The following is an 18,380-nucleotide window of genomic DNA, read 5'->3' as shown; positions in this document are numbered from 1 at the left end:
GCCAAAAGGCGGGGCGTTGAAGCGTCTTCGGGGCAAAGTTGTTAACAAACCTCACCTCCATTCACAGCTAAGAGCGGCAGAATCAACTAAATGAATGAAAATGAATCAACAGTGCTTCACCGAGGACAGCAGCACAAGTTTCAAGAGGAGCTCTGGTTCCGCCATGTTGTTTTCAAATCTCCCCCGGACTTATGTTGACGCCCACATTCACAGACGTAGTGAGTGACTCCTTAGAGCAGTGGAAACGCAAGCCGGTTCTTAAAAGGTTCGCAGGAACCAGCTCTGGCTCCGGCACCAGGTAGAAAAGAGGTATGAGTGTGTTTCTTCCTCTTTCGCCCTTTTCTTCCTTCGCGAGCGATCTCTCTCTCTCGTATTAACGACGCGTCGACAATGAAATTCCACGTCGACTTTTTTTTAGTTGACGTTGTCGATTATGCCTACTAATCGTTGCAGCCATACTTCTAAAACATGTAAAACTGCTGCATTTATAGTAAGACAGCATCTACTCATATCCCCTGTACTCAGCACACGTTTCTGTTGATCTCTATGTGTAAGAGAGGCAGTACCTCGGGGTTGTCTGTCAGGTAGATCTGTCTAGAAATGTTGTTAATGGTGCAGATCCACTGTAAGAAAAAAAACAGACAATTTAATCCACGTCATTGTCATTCAGGCATCACTTTAGCTGTACTTTACAGAAAAGGTGTGAAAAACCTGTAAAACGTGAACGCACCTCTTCATATTCCCTCTTGCTCTCTGCTTGAAGTATCATAGACCTTGAAGTCGCCCAAAAAAGAGAAAAACAAACATCTCATTTCCTCAATATTCATGCCAATAAGAAGCAAAACACCAATAAGACATAGCCAATGCTTAAATCCTTTCCTCTGGGCTAGATCTGCAGTAGTGATTCTGTCAAACATCAAACATCAACAACCAAAACTACCAAAGAGAAAATATCATCAGTGGAGTATCTTCAGTGTGTCTTCTCATCCTCAGAGACGTCTTTGATCTGTAGACGCCGAATGTGTTCAAGAGCATTTGTCTGCCTGTGTTCTGTGTTCCCTGCCTGTACAGCTTGTAGCAGAGAGCAGAGTGGATATCACAGGAAACGTCTGTAATTATTTCCCACTGGATTAAACAGTGCTTTGAGGATGCTGCACAAGTCCCTCGCTCTCTATTTTCTGGCACACAGCCAGCAAGCCGGAGCTCACTGTGTGTCTCCCTCATCCTCACACTTAGGAAGACACTAATCAGTCACAGGAAATTGATTTCGGAAGTGTTACTCTCACAGGATAGAAGCTAGAATAAAGCAGATAACCTGTACGACAAAAACACACCAAAATATAGACTGCCTACTTACAACAGTTGTAGCTGCAATATCTAAGTACCTGCTTATATCAAACTAAACTAGTTGACTAGTTATCATTCACACACACACGCACACAGAGTACTATCCGAACAGTGTGTATGGCACTAAAACACCATATGAGCTAAAACTAAACGCAAATAGTCAAATATAGTAAAATGTTGTTGTCCACAAAAAGTAGTAGCTGGATTCTTGAGTTCAGATTTACTGTCTTCTAGATTTGTTAAGTTCTACAAGCATCACTTCATTAAGCTTAATGAAGCTACAGATTTAATGTATGTATGCAAGTTCTTTCCAATGACTTGTAACAGAGAGGTCAGCTGCTAACTAAATGTAACTTAATTTAACTTAAGTGAAACAGGCAGGAACATGTTCTCAATATCTGTATAACACCGCATAACCTAAAATACAGTACCAGTCCAAAATTTGGACACACCTTAAATTCAGTGTTTTTTCATTAGTAAAAAGAAATCATTGCATCATTCTTGTAATCCAATACTTTAAGGCATGTTTTAATGAATGTTAGCTCCAAAATCCAGAAATGCATGTAAGTACATTCTCTATAAGGAGATGCTCAAAGCATGAATTAAATTTAGCAAGTGAAGCCCAGCACCAAAAATACCAATTCTTACATAATGCTGCTTTAAAGAGGGATCTGGCATTGTTTAACCCCTTAACAGGCCAGGATTTTTGTAAGTTTTCTGCTTGACGTTACACCCCTAAATCTTAAAGATTTCTATTTATGCATTACATAAAAATAAGAAAAGCATAATTGTAATAGAAAGTATAGAAAAAAAGTCAAATAAATCTGCAAAAGTCAAAATATAAAAAATAAAATCATAAAATTTGCTCTTTCCTGAACTTTATTTTAAAATCAATACAAATCCTGAATACAAATAAAACAGTTCATGGCCTCCAAACCTTAAGTTTTGTTATGTTTGGCTTGTTTTTACGTCTATTTTCATACAGACAGAATTTGGGTTGATTCCTGTTTCTGATCTGGAATTATTACGTGGAGTACAGAGAAAACAGGCAGCTTCTCCAAGTGTCCTGTAAGAGACAATTTTTCAGAATGTAAATAAGTTATTTTACTGCAGAGAAAAAGGGTTTGGTATCATCTGCACATGTAACCTCAATATGGGTCAAGGCATGTTAATAGGTTAAAGTAACATTAAGTGTGGAGTTTTTTTGCTACTGGGAGTGTAATTCACTTTTACTCCACCACCCTAAATACAAAGCATGCTTAGAGCTCCTCCTCTTTTACACGTGCATTTGTTAACAAGCTTAAGGATATGAAAGTGGAAGAGTCATGTAGAAGATAGACGAGATGGAGCAATATTTCAGAACTTCCAGAACTACGACAAATAAAGCTTTCTGTTCTAATAAATTCCTGTATGTACTGCGAATAAAACACTGGTTTTCTAATTAAATTGAGTGTCTTAAGGCTGGATTTTTACAGGCTACAGCAGCTGAGCACCTGATGGTTGAGTATTTGGTTATCCCATAAATTATAGATGGAAAGACAAAAAGAGAAAGGGACGCTTCTGGAGTGGAGTAGAAAAAAAGGGTGATATATTACAACAATTCCACCTGTCACTCTTGAATAAATGTGGCATTTTCTTCACTCTGACGGCCACCAGATAATCCACAGTTGCATTAGACTTGTGATATCCAGTGCAATACACACCTATACACTTGTACAGCACATTATTTAAGTTTGTATGCAAGCAAAAACAAAAACAGCTTGTATCCATACATTTTCCCAGTGGGTGACGTGATCTGAAAGCAGTAGCGTCTGTCCTCGCACTCCACAGCCATGACGGAGCTGTTGTCCAGGTCCAGCACCATACCCCCTGCCACAGCACCGCGCGGCTGGCACATCAGGTTTCCTCCCTGCGTGAAGAAGTACAGCCGGTCCCAGGCTGTGGTCACCAGCCCCGTCTTACTGCAGGAGAGTACAGAAAGGCCATTAACATCAAAACAATGCAAGATAAGAGGAGTTCACACTTTATTTACACAAAGAGAGACAGGAATCATAAATAAATAATATGAATGATGTTCTAACAAACCTTATTTATGCCAAAGAATTGGTACTGGTGATTCTGACTTTTAATCTAAACTTTTCAAATAATAACACAATTGCATAAAGCTGCTGTGGAAAAATTTTATTTAAGAAATAGGAAAATTCTGAGATTGTAATTATTCTCCAATTAATCTCCACCTTTAGTAGTGAGTCTCTTCCTCTCTCTGCATATTTATAAAAAAGATACAATACCAGTTAACATTCTGGACTCACCTTCTCATTCAATGTTTTTATTTTTTTCCTGCATTGTAAATAAATATTGAAGTCATCCAGACTATAAAATAACACATAATGAATCATTTAGTACTTAAATATGTTAAACAAACCAAAATACTTGTGTTTTCGTGGCTCTGGGGTGGGGTTAACTTGCAGTTTCTGAGGCTGGAACTCAGATTAACTTTTCCAGGGCAACAGAGGTAACTCTTCTGGGGTGGTCGTGATGAGAGTCAGTTTCATCATAATGTGTTTCATGGTCTTTGCAACAGCACTTAATGATACTTTTAAAGTTTTGAAATGTTTCAAATTGACTGATTTTCATTTTTTAAAGTATTTGTTTTTATTTAGTTGAGTAGTTCTTGCCTTAACATCAGGAAATCACTCAAATAGGGCTATTCACTGTTTACCAACTCTACCTCTTCACAACTTTACAACTGATGCTCTCAAACACATAGAAAGAACAAGAAATTCAAAGTTCAGCACAGCTGTTAACTGAAAGCCATCCCAGGTGACTCTACCTCATAAAGCTGTCTGAAAACATCCAGCCAAGATGTGCAAAGCTGTCATCTAAGCAAGAAGTGATACTTTCTTATCTAATTTAAAATGTAAAACATTTTTAGGTTTGTTTACTAAATAATTTGATGTTTTTTTTCATAGTTTGGATGACTTAAGTTGTAATCTACCATTCAATGAAAAAACACTGAATTTAAGATGTGTAAGGGGACTAACGAAGCACAGGCAAAGTAAAAATCATCCAATCAGGGGCTTTTCTTCTTTGTATGTCACCGTGGTGACCAATGGAAGCTATACAATTCCAAAGACTGCTGCTCACCACTACTTAATGGAGGGAAAATAATTGAGGACGAGTTAAAAATGCAACAGAACTGAATTTGCATCCTTTTGGAGATCCAGATTAAGAATTGCAAAAGTGTAATTCATTAGCAAAATATGGCTATGGACAAATGACGTATGCTACAAAGACAAAGGCCTGCAAAAGTGTAGATAGAAGCATATTTAGGATTTAGTCATGTTTTAAAGGGGTACAAAAATAAGGTATGTTTACTTCCTAATGTTGAGGTAGCCTGCTTTCTGTATGAGCGTACGGTTGACCGGCTCCAGGTCGCGGTCGGGCATGTAGACTGTGTCCTCCACCGACAAGAGCTCTCTCTGAGTCAAACGCATGCTCTCTGCTTCTGCATCTAACTGAGCCTGGATACTTCAGAAAGAGAGAAAGAAAGAGAGAGAGAGAGAGAGAGAGAGAGACATAGACCAAGATAGAGGAAGAAAGAGAGAGAGCAAAAGAGAGATTTAATTACTGAACTATTCAGAAGCTCCCCCTTAACATTTCACAATAACAAAAGATAAAGCTGAAGAAAGTGACAAACTTCTGTTCATTTACCTTTGAGTCATATTGGTTACAGATGCCAGGAAACTGTCCATTTTCTTGGAAACCAGCTCCATACCTTTCTTAAAGAAGCTTATCTGTATACGTGGGTGTCAGAATTGTTCACAGTCATTACTCAGGTAGAAGGATAGATACTAGGTTAATACTAGTACCAACTCAAACATTTTACTCAAGTAAAAGTGTAGAGTATTGGTTTAAAACCTACTTAAAGTTTAAAGGTAAAGGTAATGTAAGGAAAAACACCATTAGGACAAAAGCTTGGGCAGCACTGAATGATATATGTTTATACTTCTCATTCAACAACAATCAGATTCACTCTATCCAGATGGAGAGATTTATCTGGATAGCGTTTTTTTTTAATGATGAGAAGCCAGAATAAAAATAAGCTGAAATGAAATAGGAATAACAAGGCTATTTTTAATATGTAAGGAATAGAATGTACAGATAATTGGGTAGAAGTAAAAAGTCACAAAAATAATTACTCCAATTAAGTATAGATAGCCAAAATTCATCTGAAGTAAGATAAAGTATTTATATACTTTTTGACACCTCTGTATAAATCTGTCTGTAAAAGGTAAGAATGAGTTTTTTAATTAGATAAAGAACAGCATTATGCAGCCACTGAGGTCATAATATTTGAGTTTGCATTATTCATTGCATTAATAACACTAACACATTAGAAATGTAAAATTATGCTCATACCTGCGCTTGTGTGTACCCCAGCATGGGCTCCAGCATAGCTACTCTCTTCCTGTACTGTAAGGCATTTAGAGCACAATAATACTGCATAGAGGCCTGGTGCTGCTTCCTGCGGCAAAACGCCACCTCCCGAACCACCTCTGCTTTCACCTGCGGATAGACAGGAAACAAACATACAAACAGCCCCAAAACAAATGTTACCTAATTATTAGTTTATGCAAAATCATATGCAAATGTTCAGGTATCCCTGGTCAAATGAACAACAGAATAATTTACACCTGCAAATTAATGTATTAACTTTACCTATATAGAATCAAACCAAATTTGTCATGTGGTCAGGGTTGTCCAAACTCCTGCATATGTCTCTACATATATGTACATCAGTGTATTCTTTACTCCCACTTCATATTAAGTACAACAAACATTTAAATGACCCACCTTTTCATTCTCTCTCTTTTTGGGTAGTCTACTGTATTTTACCATGGCTGCTTCATGCTCTAAGAAGAAAAAAAAGACAACAAAATCGTTTTATGTTCACGTTTTACTGAAACATCTATCCATTTACTTTGTTTATTTTATTTTTTATATTAAATAAACATTTGCTCTTACCATCAGTGGCAATTCCAAATATTTCCTTCAATGTGCTTATTTCTGTAACAAGAATAAAAAAGTATATAATTATTCTACACCCTTTAGTGTGTGTTATAACATAGAGTGTGGAAAATAAGTATTTAATACACTGCCAGTTATGTTTTCCATCTATAAAGAAGGGAGAGGTCTGTGAGAGATATGAGTTTTAGCACCCTACAAAGATTTTCTATTGGGTTCAGGTCTGAAGACTGGCTCCAGGATCTTGAAATGCTTCTTACAGAGCCACTCCTTAGTTGCCCTTTCAGTGTGTTTCGGGTGGTCATTGTCATGCTGGAAGACCCAGCCACAACCAACAGACATCTGCAACTGCTCAATGCTCAAACTGCTCACAAACTGCCATGTAGAATTAAGACTTGAGAGGGGCTGTAGTGATGGGGTCCCAGTAAGAACATACTGAGCCCATGCCCACCTGGAACCCACCTAGCCCAATGTTCCATTTATGTGAGTCACACAAGAATGTCTGCTAAGTTTGGACAAGTGGTCAGCATCATGAAGGTCTCAATCTGTCCCTGCGTCCAAAAAGCACATTCAGTTCATTTCAATGTCAGAGGAATAAACACTGTCATACCGGTCAGATCCTTCTCTCTGAACTGCACCATGGGAAACACCATTCTGTCAGCAATCTGACTGGACAAGTCAGCGTGCAGAGCATTCAGCTGATGGAGAGAGAAAAAGAGAGAGATCTGAAACTGAACTAAAAAAACAGAAACAAAATACAGACTAAAAGCTTTACTGATACAAATGGAATATGATTAGCTCAGCAAAAATACACCACTGCACTCCCAACAATATGAAAACAAGAAAACCCCACAACACAGGCCTTCTACCCAGGCCATGACCCTGCTATCTAGTAGCAGGTGAGATGAGGAGAGTATGTGGAGAACAGTAGCATGAAATCTAAAGCCTTGACCTTGTTGGCTGGGAAAACACCTGCCATCTGTTATTGTGCCCCCTGCTGGATCCCCACAGTGTCTCCACCTGCACTGAGGCTGGACGCCTCCACCCAGCTGAGCCTACCCACCACCCACAAGTAATTACACTCACACACAAACACACACATATGAATAATCTAACATAACTGCCACAATAAAACATAATTTCTTTGAAATGGATTGTGGATTACAGCAATGTTATGACAGCAATGATATACTTAAGGATGCACTTAAATACAAAAACCTGTACATACTGTAGAAGACACACACACACACATACACACACACGCAAACAGCAGGTAGTGTTCTCACCTCCTCCACGGTTTTGGCAAAGTGTTGAAGTGTGTTGATTACCTCTTCATCTCCCCTCCCCAGAGCAAAGTTCTGCAACATCAAAGAATCCTAAAATTACTCAAAGTTCAAAACACTGAATTATTCAGTGCTCATCTGTCGACCCACAGTCCTTCCTCACTCTGGGTCATAACTAAAGCGTTTTAGGAAGATTAAAAAAGTCTAGATCTAGAAACTGCCACAGTTAATTTAAAAAAAAGCAAGGTAACACTGTTACAGTGCAGTCTGCACTATCTGACTTACTGTTTTAACATTTACAGCTCTGAAAAAATTAGGGGACCACTTCAGTTTCTGAATAATTTTATTTGATTTTTCTTTCAGACCTCAAATAATGCAAAGAAAACAAGTTCATATTATAAAGACGTAAGAGTTCAGAAATCAATATTTGGTGTAATAACCCTGTTTTTTAATCACAGTTTTTATGCATCTTGGCATGTTCTCCTCCACCAGTCTTACACACTGCTTTTGGATAACTTTATGTCACTCCTGGCTTGGTTTGATGGCTTGTGATCATTTATCTTCCTCTTGATTATGTTTTCAATTTGGTAAAATCAAAGAAACTCATCACTTTAAGTGATCTTTATTTTTTTCAGAGCTGTTTTGCTGGAGTTACATGCAAAAAGTCTTTCTAAAAATAAATAAATAAAAACGCTGCATGAAATGTGAAGCTTTTTCAAACTATTTTATTTCCAAATTATTTTTTTATTTTACAACCCTAATGTTGGGTTGGCTAACGTTGTGTAAGCAATAAATAAAAAACAGAATATGATGATTTGATTTCCTTTTCAACCTGTATTCAATTGAATACACTACAAAGACAAGATATTTTAATGTTCAAACGGATCAACTTTATTGTTTTGTTGCAAATATTCACTTATTTTGAATTTGATGCTGCAACACGTTCCAAAGAAGTTGGGACAGGGGCAACATTATCTACAGTCCATAATATCATCAAAATATTCAGAGAATCTAGAGAAATCTCTGCAGATAAGCAGAAAAAGGCAGAAACCAACATTGAATGCCCGGCACCTTTAATCCCGCAGGTGGCACTGCATTTAAAACTGACATCATTCTGTAATGGTTATTACCACATGAGTTTAGGAACACTTCAGAAACCATTGTGAGAGAGCGAAGTTCCTCGCTCCATCTACAAGTGCAAGTTAAAACTGTGCCATGCAAAGCGAAAGCCAGATATCAAAAACACCCAGAAACTCCACCAGCTTTTCTGAGCCCGAGCTCATCACAGATGGACTGATGCAAAATAGAAAAGTGTCCTTTGGTCTAATGAGTCTACATTTCAGATTGTTTTTGGAAATCAAAATCGAATCAAATATAGGTTTTTTTTTTTTTTTTTTGTTTTACACAACATCCCAACTTCAAGTGGTTTAAGACTTTGAAACATATGAATGTGCCTTACCTGTTTCTCATACTCGAGTAACTGTCTGGAGAGCTGTTCTGTGGCCAGGGCCATCTCATTCTGATGAGCGAGAGAAAGAGACGTTAATTAGGGAAGTGCCATATAATATCATACGGAATAATATTGCCAACATTTTTTATTATCTTTATCACAAAAATGTTCTGAAATATTGTGATATTATTAAAGGGCCACATGGCATATTACATATGTTAATTGCATGATCTGAATCAATTGTATACTGAACAACTGTACAATGTGAAAGTTTTACTGCAAAAGAAGATTTTCTAATGTGCTCAGTTCCAGGTATATCATGGCGAGTCTGTACAGTGCTCTGTGCTCGGATGGATCTTCCAGCAGAGCATAAAATAAGAGCATTAAAATGCTATTCATAAAAACAAACACTACTAAGGGAAATGAAAGGGTGATCTTTCATCTTTAAAAGAGCCCACTGCAGTTTGTTTACCCTAAGGTGCACTTGTGTGGTTTACTGCACAAAAACAGTAATACTTCATTTCTAAATGACCACTTTCTAACCTCTTTAAAGCTCTCCTTAGATGGGAGGCCTTTCCCAATGCAAATTAATGTTAAATGGACCAATAGAAATGCTTGAAAATTACCTGGAATGCAAATCTCCTAACACTGACTTCCATTCATAGTTTAGCTGTTATTTTTCCTTATATATAATTCACATTTTGGAGATATATAGTTTTGGTCTAACTGGAATGAAAAGGACTGAATGAAAATCAGAGAAAATACCACACTTTTATGGCACTAATAAAATTGTCTCAGATTTACAAAATATCATACTTGTTATGACATTTACGACCAAATGTATTAATGAAGAAGTCATTCTTATAAACATCTGCAAGCCATTAGACATGCTTGTTTCAAAGTCTAGATTTCTTTTTCCTTGTTGCATTACTTACTTTTAAGGTAAAGTATCTGTAATGATCCATAATGAATCCTGTTATTTAATAGGCCCTTTGACACTATTTCTATTTAGTTGAAAAAGGCAGTTATTTCAATTAATCAAATGATTAATACAAAAATCTAGGATTCATTTTGTTAGTGTAGCATTAAAGCCAACTAAAAGGAAAGCAGAAATAACAAGGTGATTATAATGTTGTATAATGTATATATGTAGCTAGTTTTAATGTTTAATGAACACACTCACACAGACATATTTGGGAGAACAAAAAGAAAATGCGAGATCAAACGATATGTGTACCGTATTTTCTGCACTATAAGATGCACTTAAAATCCTTTCATTTTCCCAAAAATTGTCAGTGTGCCTTATAATCTTGTGCGCCTTATGTATGAATTCTACCAGTCAGGTTGTGAGGAGCAGTAAAACCACTCCACTGAAGTACAGTGTTATACAGGAGTTTTAGTTTAGTTCTCCAGCACTAAGCCTGGAGCAGTATTAGCATTAGCCGCTAAGTGCGCTAAGCGCTAGCTCTTCCAACGTTCAGAGGTGAGTATATATTAGACTGTAGTCTGCATGTGTACCGTGTTAACCCAGCTACGTGGGACAAACCGCCAGCTAATATCACCCTGGCTTACTGAAACACTTAGGGTTGCTCAGTGTAGCACTGTCAGGTGGAATTAGCCGCTAACCGCGGCTAGCCTTAGTGGAAATCTGCCAATCTAAACTTACTGTAAATAAATAGAAGCACTTTACTCACCCAGATAAACAATTTTCAGGAGAGAAATCTGAGTAGATTAACATCCAGCATTCCTTTAACTTTAAAAACTAAATGTTTTTTAAGAATTGCAGTTTTATTTTCTTAGCTTAGCTTAGAATTAGATCAGGCTTTAATCCTAGCTAAATTAGAAGGAAAACATGGCGACAGCCCTGTTCCTTACTAATGTTGCATAACGCGTCTTATAATTCGGTGCATCCTTAAGTATGAAAGTACATCAGGAAATAGACATTTGTTGATAGTGCGCCTTATAATCCAGTGCACCTTATAGTGCAAAAAAATTGTACATGGAAACATATGCAAACATGGAAATGTATAAGCGTCATAATAGTTCAAAATTTGTGTACGTTATGCTAAATGCGTACATGTCAGCAGGTCTGAATCGGTTTTTGGCATTTATGAATCGATTCAGAAAAGTCCAAATCGAAAATTTTTCCAAATCCTAATAGACACATGGTGTCATATATCACCACTTTTAATAACATAGGTGCTCTGACCTGTCTAAGACTATTGTTACCCCTTCATTACTCCACATGGTGGCGCTAATGAAATGAATAGGGTAAATGTTAAGAATACAGGTTGTCAAATTCTGTAAAACGGACACCAATAAACCCAAAATTCTTTTGTTTATTTAGAAGTATTTTATTCTCTTCAGTAACACAGATGCCGTGAAGTATTGTAGATAATTGTTTTGTCATATATTGAGTATATAAGAATCACAGTATTGTGATATCATTGTTATCTTGAGCAGCGTTTGGTGATATCGTATCATGAGATGACCTGCGATTCACACTCCTCCTATGTACATGTACAGTACATGTGTGTGTACCTGTGCTCCAAAGACTCTTTGCATAGACTGCAGGAGCTGGTTGGTGTAGTCTGTGAGAGTTCCTGCATCCTCCTCGAACACGCTGAGCAGTGAGCGAGTCTGAAACACACAGCACAGTACAAATTAGACCATGAGCAGCCATGATCACAGCTCAGTGAGACATCAGGGGAGTGTCTGAAATGTCTTCAGCAGCTCAGCTGCAGGTGTGGGTGTAGGTGTGGGTGCGGTTCAAACACAACACAAGCAAAGGGCAAAGTAATTAGGTTTCTACTGAACTGCCTGGAAGGTCATTAACCCTTAAAAAGCCAGCATCTTCACTCTCATAACAACAGAAATTAAATATTAGCTTCACTGTCATTAACTCATAATTTATATTATAAATACTAAAAAATAAGTTTAAAGATTAATAACAGAAAAATAATGCTGGAGTTTATTGGTTAAAACCTGAAACATGATCTTGGTAATGCCATTTCAGTACACACCTCAGCACACACCTTAACCGACACAGACGAAAATGTTCCTCATCACAGTCTTAACAGACATTCCACCAGCCTTAAATATTTACCGTATTTTACGCACTTTAAGGCAAACCGGATTATAAGGCACACTATCTATTAACATCTATTTTCCGTTCAATTTTCAGACGTAAGGCTCACCATATTATAAGCCGCATTATCCGACTCTAAGGAACAGGGTTGTTGCCATGCTTTTCTTCTAATTCAGCTGGTCTTGACGTAACTGTAATTCTTATAAAAAAAAATTTCTCCTGAAAACAGTTTATTTGAGTAAGTAAAGTGGTTCTGTTTATTTACAGTAAGCTTAAATTTCCAGCAGCATTAGCAGCTAACCGCTAACACTCACTCATTGAAAAAACTTTACTTTGCACACCAAAATGTATTTACTCAAATGTGTTCTGCCATATATCTAGATTGTTGGATTTACACTTAGTTAGTGCATATGGAAATATTGAGGGAAATACGCCTGTCATATAATATAGAAGAATGTGAGAGTACCAGAAGTTCAAGCTAGCCAACAGACAAGCAGCAGACTCTGGCATAAACTTCCCAGAAACATGCTAAACTAAAGCAGACGAACCAAAAACTTGGATTACAGAGAAGTAGCTCATTTTTATGATGTTCAACGGCCAAATACTGTTTTTAGTGGATAAAAGTGGATTTCACACTCTGTTGATTTATTATGCTCCATTAAGAAAAGTATGTTGGAGTATATTTAGTGTGCCCAAAATCATTCACTGTCAAATTTGGTTCTCCCCACTAGAATAGTGAAGATACAGCTTTAGATATTTTTGAAGAGAAGTGCGTCTCCGATTTGATAGCTCTAATTTTGCTGTTTACTGACCATTTGTTGTTTTTCCATTTAATATAGAATTAGACAAATTGTTCCCTTTTGTATGCTGATTGTTGTCGAAAAAAATATTGTCAAAAATCTATCTAATGCTATACTCATTCGAAAAACAACAACTGGTGAAGGTCAAACAGCAAAATATCTTGCAACAGCATTTGGTACACTGAAAACATCCAAAAAAAAGATTTACAGCATCAGATTTGAGGACAGCTGCAGTTATCTAGATGAAGGCCAAATATGAACTAGAAATTACACTAGTGTAGGAAAAGAAGCACACATTTCTATGGTTAGTAAAAGAGATGCATATGGATATTTGGATTAGAACAGGGGTGTCCAATACCGCGAGGTATTTTAGAAATAGAATGAAAGTTGGCCCGCTGTTAAGCAGGTTTTTATAATGTGAGATTCAAAATTTGAACGCTAGGTGTCAGAAACGGGCCAAAAAGTCTAAAAGCAGCGAGAGTGAAGTTGAAGCACAGAAAAACGGGCCAAAGAGTCTAAAAGCGGAGAGGGTGCTCAGTTGTAGCGCAGAAAAACGGGCCAAAGAGTCTAAAAGCGGAGAGAGTGCTCAGTTGTAGCGCAGAAAAACGGGCAAACGAGTCTAAAAGCGGAGTGGTGGCGCAGTTTTAGCGCAGAAAACGGGCCAAAGAGTCTAAAAGCGGAGTGGGTGAGCAGTTTTAGCGCAGAAAAACGGGCCAAAGAATCTAAAAGCGGAGAGTGTTCAGTTGTAGCGCAGAAAAACAGGCCAAAGAGTCTAAAAGTTTCCATAATTAAGGAGTTTAATATTAAGAGACATCATGAAATGAAACATTAAATTGAAAAATCTTAGTTTACACAACACTGTCAAAGATAGATAAAGATAGTAAGTCAAGCAAAATTATGTGTAAATGAAAGTAATCAGGAAAAAAGTGTTATTTAAAGTGGTATATTTCATTATTTGTTTTATTACAGAGTGTGGCCCGTGACTTCAAATATATTTCTCCTTCTGGCCCCCAACAAAAAAAGTTTGGACACCCCTGGATTAGAAGGTGCTCATTTCAGTACTGACATTATAACACTTGGAACATGAGATCCTGAAGTAGTAAGGCAATGCCAATGTTATGGACTTTCTCAAGCCAACATTTGCACCACTAATTCATTTACAATTAAATTCAGTGAGATAACTGAATTGTATAGCACATACCAATCAAGAACTATGCAGCTGCAGTTTTAAAGTTTGCTACAGAATCTATTATCTTGTAGATTTTATTTATCAGAATGTATCTTATGTATTGTTCTTTTTTTAGCTTAGCTTCAGTGCATGAAGTTGGCATCAAGTTGACAATAGAGTGTATACACTGACAGGTGGTGGACCTGTGGATAATCTGTCATGGTTGGTGGGCTAGTGTCACCATATGTATAAAATATCTTCACCTACAAGAAACTTTTCCATGTTTCCCCAGTATAAAAATGCTGTGTGTGTCCCAACAATTCAAATGAAGCAGGAACTGTACATTTGAATCCAGTTTTCCAAACAAAATCCTGCTAAAGTGCTGCAGGTTTCAACTACAACACAAATCTAACACAACCAATTCAGCTCACCATGAAAGTGTGAAGCTAGTAATGAATTGGATCAGGAGAAGTGGATTAGGGTTGGATCCAAAGTCTGCGGGAGGGCAGCTCTCCAGGAACAGGGTTGAAACCAGTAGTGTTACATGTAATTGTTCCTTATCACATAATGGGAATGCCACTAGTTTCATGTTTTGACCTTTCGAAAAGTGTGCTGCTATATAAAATGTTGCAATATCCTAAACAAATAAAACTTGTTCATGTTAACAGGCTCTCTTTTTTGCTAATAAAAATGAAACGTGCAATACTGAGCTCAGCAAAGCTTACTGAGGTCTCGTCTATACATTGTATGCTACGTTGTTAATGTAATTAGCTGCTTGTAGGATAAGTGTCAAGTTCCAGAGCTATGCAGGGGAAAGTGATCTTGCTCTGGCCAGGGGCAGAAAGTAAGAACGAGGCTGACTAACTCTAAGGCTGGCTGACAAGGGCTCAGCTACAAATGAGCCACAAGTCATTCAGATCAAGCTATGTGAACCTAGATATCACTTCACATGGAAAGTCAAACGAAGAACTGAGGAGGAAACTTCAAAACCCCAAACATGTCTTGTCTTGGTTGATCAAGCACATTAGAAGTAAAAGAAAAAGTGTATAAACTTTCGCTTTAAAGCTGCCAAACATTCAGAGCAGGAAAACACCTTCACTCAGATCTAGCTTTGTTATTCACATATCACACATTTCTCTTCTTGAGATGTCCTTTTTGTGAAGTCAAAAGAGATCAGGCTTCAATCTAAAAGTATTACTGGCAAGGGAAAGGGATCTCAATACCTAATAAAGGATGCATACATTGTAAGTAATGATGATTCCTGAGTGCTGCTGATTCCTGAGGTAAAAGACCTGCATTTAACTGAACTGTTTTGTTCCATTTTCTAAAAAAAATCCTTCCAAAGTATTATAAATAATAATGGACAGAAATATTTATTATTAAGATTTTTTATCTGCTCTCTCAAAATAATCTAAAGCATGCAGTAAATAATACACACATTTCAGAATGTGTGTATCATTTACAAAATACAAAATTACTTACTAAAAGACTTATTATGATACAGAGCAAAGAATATATGACTTCATCCCTGAAAATGAATATCACGGTATTCCAGGTGCAGGTGCATACTGTGCAGCTCTACTGGAAAAAAACAATAAACAAACCCATTTAACTCCAAAAATCTGTGACTTCTGTAACATTCTATGGTTTTATACATAACTAAACAAGAAGTCTTAACAACACAAGCTTACACTTATTTTAAAATTTCATTTTAAGCTATTTTCCAGCATTGTTATAAGAACATATTTTGATATATTAACAATTTAATTTGCTATCTGAATAGGTGACAGCTTTAACATCGTGCAGCCTATATATATATACAGCTCTGGAATAATTTAAGAGACCACTTCAGTTTCTGAATTAGTTTCTCTTATTTTGCTATTTATATGTATATGTTTGAGTAAAATAAACATTGTTGTTTTATTCTTTAAACTACAGACAACATTTCTTCAAAATTACAAATAAAAATATTGTCATTTAAAGCATTTATTTGCAGAAAATGAGAAATGGCTGAAATAACAAAAAAGATGCCGAGCTTTCAGACCTCAAATAATGCAAAGGAAACATATTCATATTCATAAAGTTTTAAGAGTTCAGAAATTAATATTTGGTGGAATAACCCTGGTTTTTAATCACAGTTTTCGTGCATCTTGGCATGTTCTCCTCCAACAGTCTTACACACTGCTTTTGGGTAACTTTAAGCCACTCCTCAAAATTTCAAGCAGTTCAGTTTGATGGCTTGTGATCATCCATCTTCCTCTTAATTATATTTCAGAGGTTTTCAATTTGGTAAAAGGGAAAACATAATTTTACATAACATAATGTTACAGAGCTGTAACGTTATAGTCTGGATCAGCGTGTATCTGACAGTCAGGCTCTCAGAGTCAGACACTCTAGCTAGGTAAACTAACATACACTGAACACATCCAGTTAATCAGGCCCCTCCCAGAGTGGACCTCAGCAGGCCCTGTTATTCCAGACTGACTGCAGGCTAAACTCACTCTTTTCTGTACTGAAACGTCCTATAAACGACTCAACATGGCGGTTAAACGCTGTGTTATGTGCTCTGAGTCTGCTCGTTAGTAGCAGCTCGCTGCTAAAGTCGTATCCGCTGGTTATTAAACAGCTGAGATGCGGGATGTGTCCGCTCGCCTCCGTGGCCTTTTTACTCCTGAAATAACACAGAGACCCGAGCTGCTGTTCAATAATGTAGCTGTTCCTGCCGCTCTCCTCTTCACCACACAGCCCTGCTCTCTGCTTTAAACAGACACCAGCCTGTTTTATAGCGGATAAAATTAAACAGTGAAGCGCTGGTCGAGCTGCGTGAGCGCTCATCACTGAGATCCTGCTGTTCTGGGTGAAAAACGGGATCAACAGTTCGCGAAGACTACAGATAAACACACAGCCTAGCCTCCAATACAGCGGGTACAACAGCGAATAGCACCTCTAACACAGCACCTGCTGCAGCACAGCCGCGCTCAGCCTACCTGTGGACTGTCCTGCAGGGCTTCCTCCAGGAGTAGTTTATGAACGGCCGGCATCTTGCTCTTTACAAGTAAGTGATGGTGCTAGAATTATTGGAGCTGTGTGGACTCGCTTTCCCGGTGTGCACTGCGCGACCGGGCATCACTGAGCCACGCCCCCGCGACGGTAGGTAATAATGCTAGTTAATGATGTAGGTTAGATTAGACAAGCAAGCTGAACTCTTCACACGTTTTAATGCTTAAGCGACGTTGATTTATGAAGACATGTAAGTGAAATTACCTCAAATTACATTTTTAGCGTTTTATTCACACCTATGCTCATGTTTAACACTCACACTAGAAAAAGCCTCTCCGTTTAAAGCTGAATGTGATCCGGCAGCGCCCCACACTGGACGAGGCTGAGTGATACTGAAAGATTATCGAAGCCTGCTCCGTCTTTACCTTTACTGGACATTTCTGTGTCCTCCTCACAGGGACGGACTGAGACCAGTCCCCAGGACGGCCCTGTACTTTTTATTACCTCAATTATAAGTTCTTACAGGTCTTTAGAAATGAATAGGGTCCCTGATTTCACACTAATAAAGCATTATGTCGTTGCCATTTGTTGCGGTAATGAGCTGTGGGCGGGGTTATGCTAATTTCAACGAGCAGGACTTCTTGGTACTGTGTTTATTGGAGCCTGCTTTCTTCATGTGCAGTAGTGTATTTGTACATTTATTTCACCTAAATAGACTTATTTTTATTTTGGTGGCTGTTTTTTTTTTAACACCTACAGTATTTGATGGAATTTAGGAAAACATTTATTACCTCTGCCACATGTTTGGCAAAGAGTGATACTGTGTTGAATGGCAGTATGTTTTCATGAAATTGTTACTCTGTAACCTTTTGTCTGACATATCTGACAATATCTCACCAAAATATGCTTGATTATCTTGTTAAAAAGTGATTGTTTGTTTATTAGTTTGATTCTATTTGCAATTGCACCGTTTAATCCTCCAACCTTTTAAGCTTTATTATTAAAAATAAAAAAACGGATAAATCAACTTTGGTTAATCACAGCCTTTGACACAGATACAGGTTTCAGGTGGTTACAAAATCTCAAAAAGGTTTAATTTTACTATGTGGAGGTTTTTCCCAGATCCCATCACATCCTAGTGCATTTCAAAAATATATATAGAATTGAAAGGTTACTTTATTTCAGTAATTAAGTATTTCAGTAACACGTGAAACTC

The 18,380-nt window shown here is 37.5% G+C and overlaps 1 protein-coding gene across 1 annotated transcript in view; it reads right to left on the bottom strand.

The window, feature by feature from the left end:
• appl2 (adaptor protein, phosphotyrosine interaction, PH domain and leucine zipper containing 2) overlaps window positions 1–17,263 on the bottom strand; it is a 31,468-nt gene extending 14,205 nt beyond the window's left edge. Inside the window, exons 1-13 of the mRNA XM_049474374.1 lie at window positions 17,152–17,263; window positions 11,650–11,748; window positions 9,118–9,177; window positions 7,662–7,733; window positions 6,986–7,073; window positions 6,376–6,417; window positions 6,205–6,263; window positions 5,770–5,916; window positions 5,062–5,144; window positions 4,726–4,878; window positions 3,120–3,308; window positions 731–773; window positions 567–623 (exon numbers count right to left, since the gene is read on the bottom strand). Of these exons, the coding sequence (XP_049330331.1) occupies window positions 567–623; window positions 731–773; window positions 3,120–3,308; window positions 4,726–4,878; window positions 5,062–5,144; window positions 5,770–5,916; window positions 6,205–6,263; window positions 6,376–6,417; window positions 6,986–7,073; window positions 7,662–7,733; window positions 9,118–9,177; window positions 11,650–11,748; window positions 17,152–17,205 (1,146 nt within the window). The 5' untranslated portion in view covers window positions 17,206–17,263. The remainder of the gene's footprint in view (window positions 1–566; window positions 624–730; window positions 774–3,119; window positions 3,309–4,725; window positions 4,879–5,061; window positions 5,145–5,769; window positions 5,917–6,204; window positions 6,264–6,375; window positions 6,418–6,985; window positions 7,074–7,661; window positions 7,734–9,117; window positions 9,178–11,649; window positions 11,749–17,151) is intronic.
• Window positions 17,264–18,380: the final 1,117 nt, after the last annotated feature.

The sequence above is a fragment of the Astyanax mexicanus genome, chromosome 2, assembly GCF_023375975.1.
Source record: "Astyanax mexicanus isolate ESR-SI-001 chromosome 2, AstMex3_surface, whole genome shotgun sequence".
Classification (NCBI taxonomy): Eukaryota; Metazoa; Chordata; class Actinopteri; order Characiformes; family Acestrorhamphidae; genus Astyanax; species Astyanax mexicanus.
The sequence above is the reverse complement of the archived record's forward strand: the minus strand, read 5'-3'. Positions and strand labels throughout refer to the sequence as shown.